Source organism: Uloborus diversus, chromosome 6 (assembly GCF_026930045.1).
Source record: "Uloborus diversus isolate 005 chromosome 6, Udiv.v.3.1, whole genome shotgun sequence".
Taxonomy (NCBI): Eukaryota; Metazoa; Arthropoda; class Arachnida; order Araneae; family Uloboridae; genus Uloborus; species Uloborus diversus.
Window position 1 is genome coordinate 56,658,095 of NC_072736.1, and position 13,719 is coordinate 56,671,813.

Genomic DNA, 13,719 nt, shown 5'->3' on the forward strand with positions numbered 1-13,719 from the left:
CCATTAAATAAAACTATGTTCAAATGCTATTTTAAACAAGAAATGACTCAATAAATTTGCAAGTGCATATTAATTTGGGCAAAAAGTTATTTTCTGAAGTACAAAAACTGAAATAATTTTTAAAACGAACAAACTTCTAAGTTTAGGCTTTAACAAACATTTCTTATTTTCATATTTGAAGAAAAAAAACTTACCCTTGATTCTATATTTATCACAGCAAGCAAGTATTTCTCATGGCAAATTATAATTCAAAACATAGGTTATGAAGTTGGCTTCTGCATGCATTTGAAACATTTCAGTTACAACGCTGACAAGGAAAATTAAATTAAAACTTTACTGGAGTTATCACCAGTTTGAGAAGAATATTTGCTTGTTTGTTCCCAATGGGGCTGCATAGTGGTACCTAACCATTTGCAGATCTAGTGCATTCCCTTCAGACCAGCCACTATTCTTTGATTTGCCGCTCTCTGGGGAATGAATGCACTAGGTCTGCAAATGGATAGTGGTCACTACACAGTCCCCTTAGGAACAAACAGACAAACAAACATTCCTCTAGGTGAAAACTCTAGTAATTTTTTTTCAAAGGTGGGGGAAGGGGGGGGGAGTATAAACACACAATTTAAAGCCCAAAGAATATCTTCATCTTATTTTTGTTTCCTGCAATTATACAATTACTTCTAAGTACTGCAAAATGGTTTCTTGAAGATATTTTTGGTATCTGATTTCTTTGAATAACAACACACATTGAATGCTAATTTCAAGACCTATGTATATGATGATTGCTGATTTTTTTTTTTTGTTTTTGTTTTTAGGTGAGAAAAAAGATTAGGGAAACAACATAATTATTTCTTTCAAAACTAGGTTTTTAAGCAAATCAAATTTTCGTAAACTCATAAGAAAACTTCATGATATTCATGACCAGAAAATTTAGTTATGATACCTACATAAGAATTTGGCAAAACCAACTGAATGTTTCACTGAAAATTCAAGAAGCATTACTTAACAACATTGAAAGCACAAATTTGCTGAAAAAGGCAGGCATATTGTTTAATGACAAAGACATTGAGAAGGTGACCTTTTCAATGCAAAAAGATGCAAGGTTACGGATGCGAAGACAATCAATAAAAGGTTTAAAAAAAAAGATTTTCAGCTTTTGTTAGATGTTTTCATGTCTATAAGATCACACCTTTTGCAAATGAAAACATTTTTCTTCGTAACCCTCAAAACAAGTTCGCAATTTTTAACGAATTTGAGTTTTAAATTTTTACTTTTTAGCACAAAACGATTTTATTTCTTAGCTACTGCTTTTTTTTATTGTGGAAAAAAACCATATCACAGTAAAATAATCATCCAATAAAATAAAATAAAAAAAAAATTCCTAATCACTCTCAGTTGAGAACTACTTTTGACGGAAAATTAATACACTAAAGATATATTGACTTAGTTCGTGCGAACTTTTCAACTGTATATAACAAATATGTATCACATAGAGAATTGTGAGCATAATTTTATAAAAATTTATTTAACAAAAGAGAATTATTTATGAACACCTAAATACATAACAGTTCTCAAAAAATAGAGATAAGATTCCAGTTTATATTAAAATTGCTAATGGATAATTTAACGATCTCTTATAGCGCACATCAATATATATTCAACATTTGAAAATTTTGAAAATATTTAAACATAAAAATTTCTACAAAACAAAATGCTTAGTGAAACATAACTATGTCAATGTTTAAAGTTCGATGTAGAAAATATCTACAGCATATTTGTCAGAAAAATATCAAAACATTGTTTAACTAGTTTCGTTGAGATATAGAATGCATAGCAATAACTAGACGGATTCTACTTTATGAGAGAAATAAAATCACATTTATGGCAATTAAAAGTTGTCTACAAATCTTTAAAGGCTTGACTTAATAATAATTTTTAGCAACCAAAACTAAATACATATGATACCAATTCACGGCATTGTGAATGGTGCAAGATTTCACTTGAGATAATAATCGTTAAATGTTATTTATGCAATTTATATCCAGAAAAAAAGGGAATAAAATGATTTCTTTCCTTGTTAATATAGATTTATGCTAAAGTTATTGGATACTTTACTTTCACAAAAAATTTTATTTATATTTTGATTCATGAAAACTTTTTATGAAAAATAATTCACAAATTAACTTATTCACTTTTGTGCCAATCTGATTATTGCCATGTAAAAGAGTACTTGATGTTATTTCAATAAATTATTATTATATAGATATATATATTTTTTCACTCTTATATGTTATAAGAAAATTGCTTTGCATAGTGAATATCATAGATGTATTAAAGTTTTACACAAAGGCATTACTGGTGTGCCTCTGTTGGCACAGATAATACGATCATATTTTGAAAAATAGTACAGCATCAATGCAGCAGGAATAATTAGACAACACATGAAAATGAGAGAGCTGTGTGCTACATTATTTCAGCCATTTAATGACATAGCATTACCTTACTTGAAGTCCACACACCAATAATTCCATTTTTACTACATGGTACAGTAATGTTTGTTTTTACTTAAAAGTGAGTTAAGAGCGAAAATATATAGTGGCTTTTCCCACAAAGTGCATAGCTGAATGTAAAACTAAAAAATGCGTGAATAACCAAAATATCTAACAAAAATGAATGCAAAATAATCAGGATAACATGAATATCAGATGTTACTCCAGAATCTTTGCAAATGCTGCATGACAAAAAGTAAGTCATAAGGTAAAAGAATATTGTTTTCAATTTTAAATGCAAAACATGGCTTTAACACAATTCTTTTTCTTTTAGATATCTATAATTCATTGATATATAATCATATAATCATGTACAGTTGTCATATTAAAAAATTACTAATTCAACATCATTACAAGATCATAAGAAAATTTTTTGCTATATGGAGGGAGGGGTGGGGGGAGATAAAAGTACAGATTTTTCTTTCCAGAAAACTAAGCTACAAATATATAACTGACTTTAAAATGAATTTATTTTTTAATGGTGTAGTAATTAAAAACATTCATATTTACAATAAATCATGATGTCAGTTATAGAGTAATGCAGAAAGTAAAGTGATACAGAAAATGAATTTATTTGAAACAGAAAAATGAGTTCAATAAGGAAAGGAGGGGGGGATGAAGGGAGGGGAATTATTGGAAATTCAAAAGTACTGATTTTCTGGATATGAATAATACAGATTCAGACAATAAATTACTTACAAAATTTTGCACAAGAAACTTGGTTACAACTCAACATAAGATACTTCTTATATTTTAATTAATTTATTTCAATATGTAAAAAATTAACTTAGATATTGACTTTTCTGTATCTTTTAAACTAAGAAAAACACTTTTTTTTTAATGGAGGAAACCTTAAAACTAACTGAAAATTTTTACCAACTGCTCCTTTGTCAAAATGATGCATAGCATACTCAAAAATTAAATATTACAGCTGAACTTTAAACATATACATACATATTTCATAAGAAATAGATCTCTGTTAAAACTATAGAAATTTAAAAAATAAAATCTCATTACTGGTTTATAGAATATATAAAGTGAATATAACTAGAGTGACCAGACTTCATTTAATTACAAGAACACACACACACACACATAAAAAAAGAAAAAGAAAGAAAGAAGCCTCATCCCTACAAGAACAGAAATGTAATATTACTTCATAGGACAAATATTAACAGACTCAGAATTTATGTGAATATAAATTTATGACATAAAGTAGGAAGAAATTTTGTTTTTATAAGTCGTTAAATATAAAGCCAGAGTGCAGTATGTTAAGAATAATCCAATAATTACGAATTTCCTTTTACTTAAGTCACACATCCAAAACCCAGACAATTTTTACTTTCATGAAACATGTATATTGCTAATTTTCAACCCTTTCCTAATGGTTAATGAAAACTGTTGATCAAAATAACGGAATTACAAAAAAATCCTTTCAAGTAAAATTGTTTGAAAGTCAACAAAGATGCAATAACTAAACATAACACAATCATTAAAATATTTAAAAAAAAAAATAAATAAATAGATTTATAAATTTTACTAATCCATAGCTACTTTTGCTAAATTTTCATACAATCAAAATTTGAAAAATGTAACAGATCACGGTTTGAATCTCATACTGTTAGAGCTAATCACATACATTTGGTAGCTTTATGGCAAATTTTACCTTTTGAATAATCAATTTTATTATATTTTTGCAAAACAAGAGAAATTCGAACCGATTTTGAACTGATCCTTGTTATCTGAGGATCAATCAGCAAAATTGAAATTCCAATGATCAAAGGGCCATCTGGTCACCCTAACTGTAAGGCATCTGGTTTCATAATAAGAATTACTAATAAACCTTTTTGGTAAAAAATATTTACAAGAACAATGGTATAAACAATAAAAAGCTGCAAGGATCATCATTACAAGCATTCAGTATCTTGCTTGGCTCATCAACTTTTAAAAGATTTGATGTTTTAGTCATGCATACCAAAATTTTTAATTACGTTCAATGAGAAAGATTTCACAGCATTGAATGAAATGTCAAAAAAAAAAAAAAAAGAGTAATTTTCAAATGCATGTGATCAAAAAAATTTATGTTGACACTTTTAACCATTAGCTTCCAACACATAAATTTTTGATCAAGCTTTTATATTTAAGAAAAAAATATGTTATTGGGGGATACAATATTCAAATCAAACAATGAAAGAGCTTTGTAATTTCAATTAAATTGCTGCTTTTTTTTTTTTCACCTTTGTCTTCGTGTGAAATGAAAATAGACTTGCTGCTATTGATTTGAACAAATTTTAAACCATGAACATTGAAATAACATGGTTAAAAAAGGTATAGCTCGCATCACTATGACTACAACATTTACAAATAGAATCACCATGCATTTATATTGTACAAAATATTACAGTTTCATATACATTTACAAGAAGAGAAAAAAGTTTTACTGCTGAAGGCTTAGTAAATTTGCAAGATTGATGCAAAATTTCTGAAAGATTACCATTAAAAGCAACAATGTTTGAGACTTGAATAACTAAGCAAACTAAACCATTAAGCTTATTTGTAAGACATTTTATGAATCTTTATAATTATGGAATTATACAAACCAGCATTTGAAATGCTGAATAGATACTAATCACTTCTAGAATAATAAGGCAGTGTGCAAAGGGCAAACATATCACCATTTTATCAATTTATTAATTTTAATAAAATGTACAAAAATCTGCATTTAAAAAAAAATGAAATTCTATAAAGGGGAGAAAATATTACTTATGACAACTCATATCCAATAATTCCCAAACTTTTTCATGACCATAAGTATTAATTTGAGAAGCTAAATTCTCATTAGATAGAGGGTAAAGCAGAGGATGCAGTTGTTTGGGTGTTTGAACCTGATGCAGATGATCCTCATATAAAAATTGGATTCAAGACATTTTTTTTGGCTTTGTTGCCCAGCTATTTATGGGCATACTTGTGAAGCCCTACTATTTTGAGCATTTAGAATAAATGGTTTAACTGTCAATAGCGCATGACATGAAGATCAGCTAATATTCTCTAGTCCAGAAAGCAAATAGGAAAATTATAAACGTTTTGAAAATAAGTTTCATGGTTTAAAAATATTAAAAAAAAAAGTCATTTTTTTTTTAACATACTCTTTAACACCTTAAAAAACTATACTTCTGACAAAGCAAACACAATTTATAGAATATACCGAGAAAGTTATATTTTATTGATCAAAGATCCAGAAAGTAATTAAAATCATTAAGTTTTACATTTAGAGATTTCAGAAGGAAGCTTACTATTGCTGGTGAAAGCTTAAAATAAGTGGCAAAATATTGTAAATTATGCTATTAAAATTTCTTTTTCTTTTTTTTTTGACTGAAAAACAGTTATAATAAAACCTTGCATATTTATTTTGTTCCTATACAAAATCAAATAAATTTTAAAACCTATTTTATAGACTGAGAAATTTCAGCATTTCACCTGATCTTTCATCAGTACTGAAACATGTAAGTGTGAAACATTCCGCAGCTGGTACTATCATTAAAAAATATTAATAGATATTTTCAAAAATAAGATAAAAATCAAGTATGAAGAAATTTTGAAAACTACTTCATGCCAGTCTCACGAAATTTCCAGAGAGTGCTAGCATTAAAAAAAAAATGTAATAAAATGTAAGTTAAGCGTGAAGAAATTTTGAGAACTATTTCATTTTTAAGATGAGATCATCTCTAAAATGTTAAAACTGAAAACTATTTGTTGCTTTTTTATTGCACATACCGTCACCATCATAGATTTTTGTTATTTTCTCAAATTCAGTCTCTGAAGGAAAGAATTATTTACTTTTGAAAACATAATTTTGTTTCTGTAGGAATAGTATTGTGTTTACTCACATATTTGCTGCACTTTTCTTTTAAAGCAAAACTTCAAAAGAGACTATTTTGCAATTAAATCCATCACACAGACTCATCTACGCTCAAGTAGGAAAAAAAAATACTGGTACATGAAAACTATATAGTAAAAATTGCAACCAGTAACAGATTAAGTTATGTTTGTGGAAGTTCTATTGTCAAATTCAAGTTTTTTTTTAAAATATTTTTTAAGGACATTTTTTCATTTATCTTAAATTTAATTTTTCATTTTCCTTGTGCAGAATTTGTCCAAATTAGAAATTTTTCACAAAATTGATAATAATATATGTATTTATTATAATATATTACTTCATGAATATAATTTCCATTTCCTGCTAACAAATAGTATGAGTTAACAAATTACGGCAAATTATTTACAAGTTTTCTACCAAAGCCCGGGAATCATTGCTTCAAAAAATTCTGAGATCTGTGTTGTGAAGGACAATTTTCTCCAGCATCACTTTAACTGAAAGTTAAAAAAAGGAACCTTTAGTTCCATCAGCATAAATAACTGATGAACTATTTAATGAGAAATACAGACTGATTAAGACTGTAACTTTGTGGCTCAAATCTAACATGCAACTAGGAAACAAAACAATATCCTTGTTATGAAAATCAGCTGATAAAATTAATATTAAGAAATTTGTCATTTTTGTGCTTAGGTTGATTTTATAGATTTAACTTGTGACTATAAAGCAAGGGCAACTAACACATGAGTAAACACAATATTTCTACAAAACTAAATTATACAAAACTAAAAACTCAAGGAAAGTGAGCTTGTGTCTAGCACACAAAGCTTTAAATTTCTCTTTAACACCCTCTAATGAGAAAAATATCTTTTATGTCATGATATAAACTTGGGAGTTCTTGAAATTGTTTTATGAGACAGAAGTTTAAGGAAAAAAAATCAGATCACAAAAACATGCATGAACATAACAAAGTTACCGTGTTGAGTGACTAGATAACAAGGTTTAAAAAATCTGATAGCAGTCTATGAATAAGAGCTTTGCAACTACATACAAATGCTCATTGAGGGCAAACTCATTTGAGCAAAGTCTATCAACGAATGCACATCATAATATCTCGCTCAGCCGGGAATCGCTCGGCCGGCAAAGAGGTGATTCCGTAGTCGACGAAAATAGACATCAAGAAGAGATATAGAATGAGGAACGGTAGGCACAAAGTCCTCGCTACGGGAGCATGTGCCAAGTAATTTCAGAATCCAGAAAAATTTGAAAGGGAGGTGTCCACTGGCTGAAATCCAATGCCACACCAATTATTTCATATGCCATCCAAATCTTCAAAAGAGAGCTGCCTTGTGTGTGTGTACATCACCAGTGACTCCACCCCTACGCAGCACTACCAAGCAGCAAGGCAGAATGGAGGGGAAAACATAGAAAAAAATCAACTATACATTTATACAAGGTTCATGTGTTAGTGGTGCTAATACATACAGGTTCATGATGAGACAACAGTGGCCCCCAGATTGTTTTACAAAAGGAAAAAATTCACAGAAGTCCCACAATATCCTCATATAAATAAGAGCGATGATCGAGTAACCAGGAAAATCAGGAAACTATTAAGCGATTTTGCGAAAATGTAAAAGAAGTGGAAATGAAAGAATGGCGGCTATGGTTTGAAAAAGAATCTGTAAGAGAAATTTTCAAACACTGGTTCAGAGAAGCGGCTGACCGTTCTTCGAAGTATTTCACTTGTTTAAGTAAAAATAAACAAAAGAAAAATCCATGTCATAAATAAATCCATTTAAATAATAGCCAATGATCGAGTAACCCGAGTGCTTCAACAATGAAACTCGAGCCACGACATGATAATTTGATAATATGTTTTGGTAATGTTTAACATGCAGGGAAAGGTTTTATTATGACAAGGCTGAACTCAATCAGGCAACTTAACGGCTTTACTGTTAAGACTGTGTCAATTCATTGCAATGAAGAAATGAAAAAAAATGGTCAACAATGAATGCTACCTACTGGAAATCAGGGTTAATCCACTAGAGTTAAAGTTACAATTTCAAGTATCAAAACATCACCAAACAGGCAATGGCTTCGCTCAAATGTAAAAGCAATTTTCACCCGACATACCTTGATGGGCGACTTTCTAGTAATAAAATAAAAATATGAAGAACATCAAATGTCTTGAAATAAATTATAATCAATGTAGTGATGTTTGAAAAAGAATAAGCACAGAAAAGTGAACAAATTTTCACCAATGCCTATGGACTTTCACCAATGCCTATGGCTTTCTTTTCTAGCAGTGGATACGAAATCAGCAACTTTTGCGGAAAAAAAAAAGAAACATTATATAAATCATTAAACACATTTTTACCTTTTTCATTTAAAAAAAAAATCCCAACAAGTAAACTGCTGTTTACTTTTTAAAAAGCCTTAAGTTTCATTTAGTTTCAATATGGAAAGAAGAAATAAAAATACAGGTTTTCACCTCTATTTTATGAAATACAAAGACATTTTTGTAAGGAAGAATTTTAAGGGATAAAAATGGTGGTGGTGGGGGGGGGGGGGTCAATGTAGAACAACTTCATGAGAAAGAAAGCTTTAGTGAGAGTTCTGTCATTTAAAAACCTAGGAGCCACTGCAATATAGGCACAGTATAGAATAAAAATACAATAATATATTGAAAATTTGCTTTATACATTGTAAACAAGCAGTGATTTCCAAAATAGCCTTTTTGCTCTTTTTTGGTGCTTTTGCATAGAAAATTATTTTGAATTCAATACAAGACATGCTTATGAAAAAGCAGTTTTGTATTAAAGCTGTAAAAGCGAACACTTTAAATATTTCTTAAATCAACATTGAACACTTAAGTTTAATTATGCTTAATATCACAAGACAAAATAAACATGGATGCTTGAAATCACACACATGAAATTTAGTTATTATAGCAATAAATTCAAAGCATTCAAGTTTGTAAAGTGCTAACATTCAGCTATTCATGCCTTTCAATGCAACTCGACCATCTGCAGTTATTTATTTTATATTTCGCTAAAGGTTAAGATTCAACAACTTGCAACAATCCGAGAAACAGATTAGTTATAAATATTTTCCAATATTTATAGCAAAGCTAAGTTTTATTATGAAAACTATCCATGTGTGATTTCACGCACATTCATGACATAATGCATTTTGTTCAAACAGCAAATTTTGTTCATTAATCTATTTTGTTCCACGTAACATACTTTGTTCCATAAAAATTCAGAAAACTCTTTAAAAGCCTAAGCTGGCTGCTAGTTAAGAAATGAAAGTATTATTCCAAGAATAGCACCCCTATATGCACAGAGCGTTTAAAGCTTGATCATAAACAGACCTGCCTACAGAAATAAAAGAATTTCCCTGAGATGCAATAATTCAAAAAGCACCACAAGTTAAAATATTTAAATGCATATACATAGCACTGTGTAAAGTAAATTTAAATAAAATATTTATTTAAAAAAATTGAAAATTAAATTCAACATAAAATAAATTGATATATATGGCATTGTACATAATGATATACACAGTACAGGGGCGGACCGGCCCACCGGCCAATGACCCTCAAGCCTGAACATCTTTTTTTTTAATTTAAAAAAAGTTTTTTTAAATTTCTTTTAATTAATTTATTTAAAAAATATTTTGGTGCAATTTCCTTTTTTTTCCTCTAACAAACCTGTACGATTTTCTTTCGCTTTTTAAAATTTTTTCTTTAAATTCGTAAACTTGTGTACCATTGTTTCTTTTCTTTTCCTTTCTTTCTTTTTTTTGCGCCCTTTGGAGGCCAAGTTTGGCGCCCTCTTGTGGGACCCAGTCCGCCCCTGCATCAGTAATTAAAAAACTTTTCACCTATCGTTGGAAAATGTTTAGAAATGTAAATAACATATTTTAAATGACTAGACATTGAAACTCAAAATTTTTTTAAAGGCAGGTCTGAGTTAATACCCACTTATTCAGAACTTATGCCAGGACTTAATTTTCTTCAATTAACAATTGTTGTAATGATGGGTAAAATTGCATCTGTGACACTCATTAGCTGAAACCAATATTTAATCTACTTTTTCATGCCAACAAAAAAGTAATAAGCAACCAAAAAAAAAAAACGTTTATGTTCATAAAAAGTGATGTTGAACACATGGGTTTAATTTCAAGTTTGCCAAAGAAAAAAAATTCAACAGAATTGAAAAAAAAAAAAAAAAAAGATTTTTGACACAATTTTTACGAAGAATAGGATAGAACATTTGCATCCTTTGAAATTACTCATGAGGTAAACAATCCTAAAGATGCAAAAGCATACAGTTATGTCCCGGTTTATAAGATGCACCTTCAAACTCAACAATTTTCTCTACAACTAGCCCACTTTTTACTGGCTAAAACTATAATTTATGCAAAGTGATCTGCAACAAAGAATATGTAATTTTAAGAAAATGAAACAATTGTATTTATTACAGGTATCAATTATAACACTGTTTTGAGCCCATTGAATACGAAAATCACACATTATTTTACTAGTAGTAGTAGTGAACTTGTGGAAGGCTACAAACATTGATGTATTTTTTAATTTTCTAATGCAGTCTTTCCAATTTCATCGAAAAAATATTATTAAAATGAGCATTTAACCAATCCAAGTATTTTTCATTATTCTACTTTGATAAATTGCAGTGCATCCCATAGACTGGATAAGTGCAGAATTTATTAATTTTACAAATAATTATTTCTTTGGCTTCAATTTGAACAAAGTTACAAAGATCCAAAACCCTCGGTAGTGTAAAACACTGAATCTAGAACAAAACAACCCACATCAAAATAAAAAATATTTCAATCAAACGATTAAATTTGAAATGAATAAATAATGTATAAGTTTTAAACACTTCACAGAATTTAGTTCAATGATAATTTGGAATTGAAAAGAGGTTGGCACAGATAGCATTTTTACCTATTCTTACACGTAAATTATTTATTTTGTTATTTCCCTAAGAAAATATTTTTTTCAAGACATGGAACTGATTTTTGAATTAACTTTTTTCCCCCCCAATAAGGCATGTTTTATAGGATTTACATCAACATTAAAAATGTAGGGAAAAAATGGCACACATAGCACAGATGATACACAAGAGATTGGACAGCACAAGAATTTACTAATTAGTACTAATTAGTAATCAGCTGTAATGAGAAATATTAGTGAAAAGCAACAAATTATCCAATTAAAAAAAATCTGTACACATATTTTGTGAATAAAATAAACGTTAATATGTAAATATATTAAAAACAAATGAATAACAATATTGAAATAAATTGTAGTTCACAACTAACATTTTGATTTTCTGTAGGCATTCAGAATTTTAGGTCATTTAAATAGGTGACAGGTTAAGATTATTTTAACAATAAATAGCTTATTATTGAAGTTCTTTCTACCTAATTGTAAAAATTGATATATTTTCATTAGTCAGTCTAGTAATATAAAATTATTTGATCATCTAAGTAGTTTAAAACAAATAGATTTTTTTTTTGAATAAAATAGAAAATATATTATTTCAAACATAATTTAGTATATTTACATGTAAGCATCTGTGTATGCATACCTTGTTTTGCCACAACATTGAATATATCACATGAAGAACAAAATCATGTAATACATACCTTAGAAATGCTTTGACAATGATGTATTATATTAAATTATTATGTAAGGATTATTCAATACAAACGTAAGAAAGAAGATGCAATAAATACATCAGAGGTCCATACAGGTTTTCAGAAAAAAAAAAGGCTTGAATTTTTTAAATGAAAACATGATCTCAATAAAAATAATAATTTTTTTGAATTAGTTAAAGTGGTGATTTTAGAAATTACACAGTGATAATTCGATGCATCAACTAAAAAAAAAAAAACCCTTATAATATCCAATGCATTCATTTTCATGAAAAATGAAACTAAGATACAATTCGATGAATGTCATGTAGGTTATGTTTCATGAATGAAATTTCGCAACAACATTTTTAAAACAGAACTTTTGTGATGTTACTCGATTCATATCTTAACTGACTCCTGAAACATAATGCAATAGAAAAATTTGATATAAGAATAAAACAGTATTTTTTGAAAACATTCCCTAAAATGGATCCTATCAATGAAACAAAACAATTTGATACATTTAACTATACACCTCATTCACTTATATAGCTAGAAATGTAAAACATTACAAAAAAACATATTCAAATAAATATTTGATGAAAACATTTCTTCCATCAAAACAAAGAATCACAGCTTCCATGCCATGCTTCAGTGATTTTCCTCCACAACACCATGTAGCTGCACAAATGGCATTTAATTCACCCATCTCCATTAGCGACAGAACAACCGAGTAAAAAGATTTGAATGGGATTGTTGTAAAGACAGTCAGACTGTTGATGCCAAGGTGGGGTGATTTCACTGATTAAGACAGCTATTTTGAGTCACTCATGTCTGCAATCAAAGAGCGTCTTTGTTCTTTAACATTTCTACTTGTGAACTGCGGTGAATGGAGATGAGGCAGAGCCGGATCTATGAAAATGCACGTTTTGCCACTTCCCGTCCTTCTTACACCACACCCTTGTTTCTTCGGACTGCTGCGTGTGTGCCATCCCCGTCCTGAAATTTAAAGAACAATCACGGTTCAAATTTAAATAAAAAATATGAGAGAAAAAATAGGTGTTATAAGGAAGAGTATTGTACCTTGGAACATTTTTCATATTTCAATTTGTTACGCCAATTATTTGAATCAAATTTAAAATCTAAAAGTTGCATTCAACTACCCCAACATATTTCTGTGCAATATGTCCTAAAGTACAATATGTTTGGCTGTCCCAAGGTACAATCACAACATGATCCAAAAAAAAACAAAAAACAAATTGGTGGTCAATCTAGATGCACTATCATTATTTTTTCATACCCAAAATATTTAAAATACTTCTATTATATCACGAAATAAAATTTTGATTAGTTAAAAATATAAAGACAGAAAATGAAATAAAGTCAGCTTAGTACGAATAGATTTTCTACACCACTTATATTTCTTCTTCTCTCAATTTTTAATTTAAATTTTGTTGACTACATTAGAATTAACCTAGATATAAAGATATAAAGATCAACTACAATTTTTGAGTTTTGGAATCAAGAAATCATATACTTGTTTTATTTCATATTTTTTTAGTGCAAACTAAGCTTACAGAATATAAATATTTATAATTGTGAAAATTTTTGAAATATAAAACACATTTTACCTGT

The 13,719-nt window shown here is 28.8% G+C and overlaps 1 protein-coding gene across 1 annotated transcript in view; it reads right to left on the reverse strand.

Annotated features, from left to right (window-relative positions):
• Positions 1 to 4,808: 4,808 nt before the first annotated feature.
• Positions 4,809 to 13,719, reverse strand: part of LOC129224450 (calcium/calmodulin-dependent protein kinase type II alpha chain-like) — a 153,159-nt gene continuing 144,248 nt past the window's right edge. Inside the window, exon 18 of the mRNA XM_054858904.1 lies at positions 4,809 to 13,083. Coding sequence (XP_054714879.1) covers positions 12,954 to 13,083 — 130 coding nt within the window. The 3' untranslated portion in view covers positions 4,809 to 12,953. The remainder of the gene's footprint in view (positions 13,084 to 13,719) is intronic.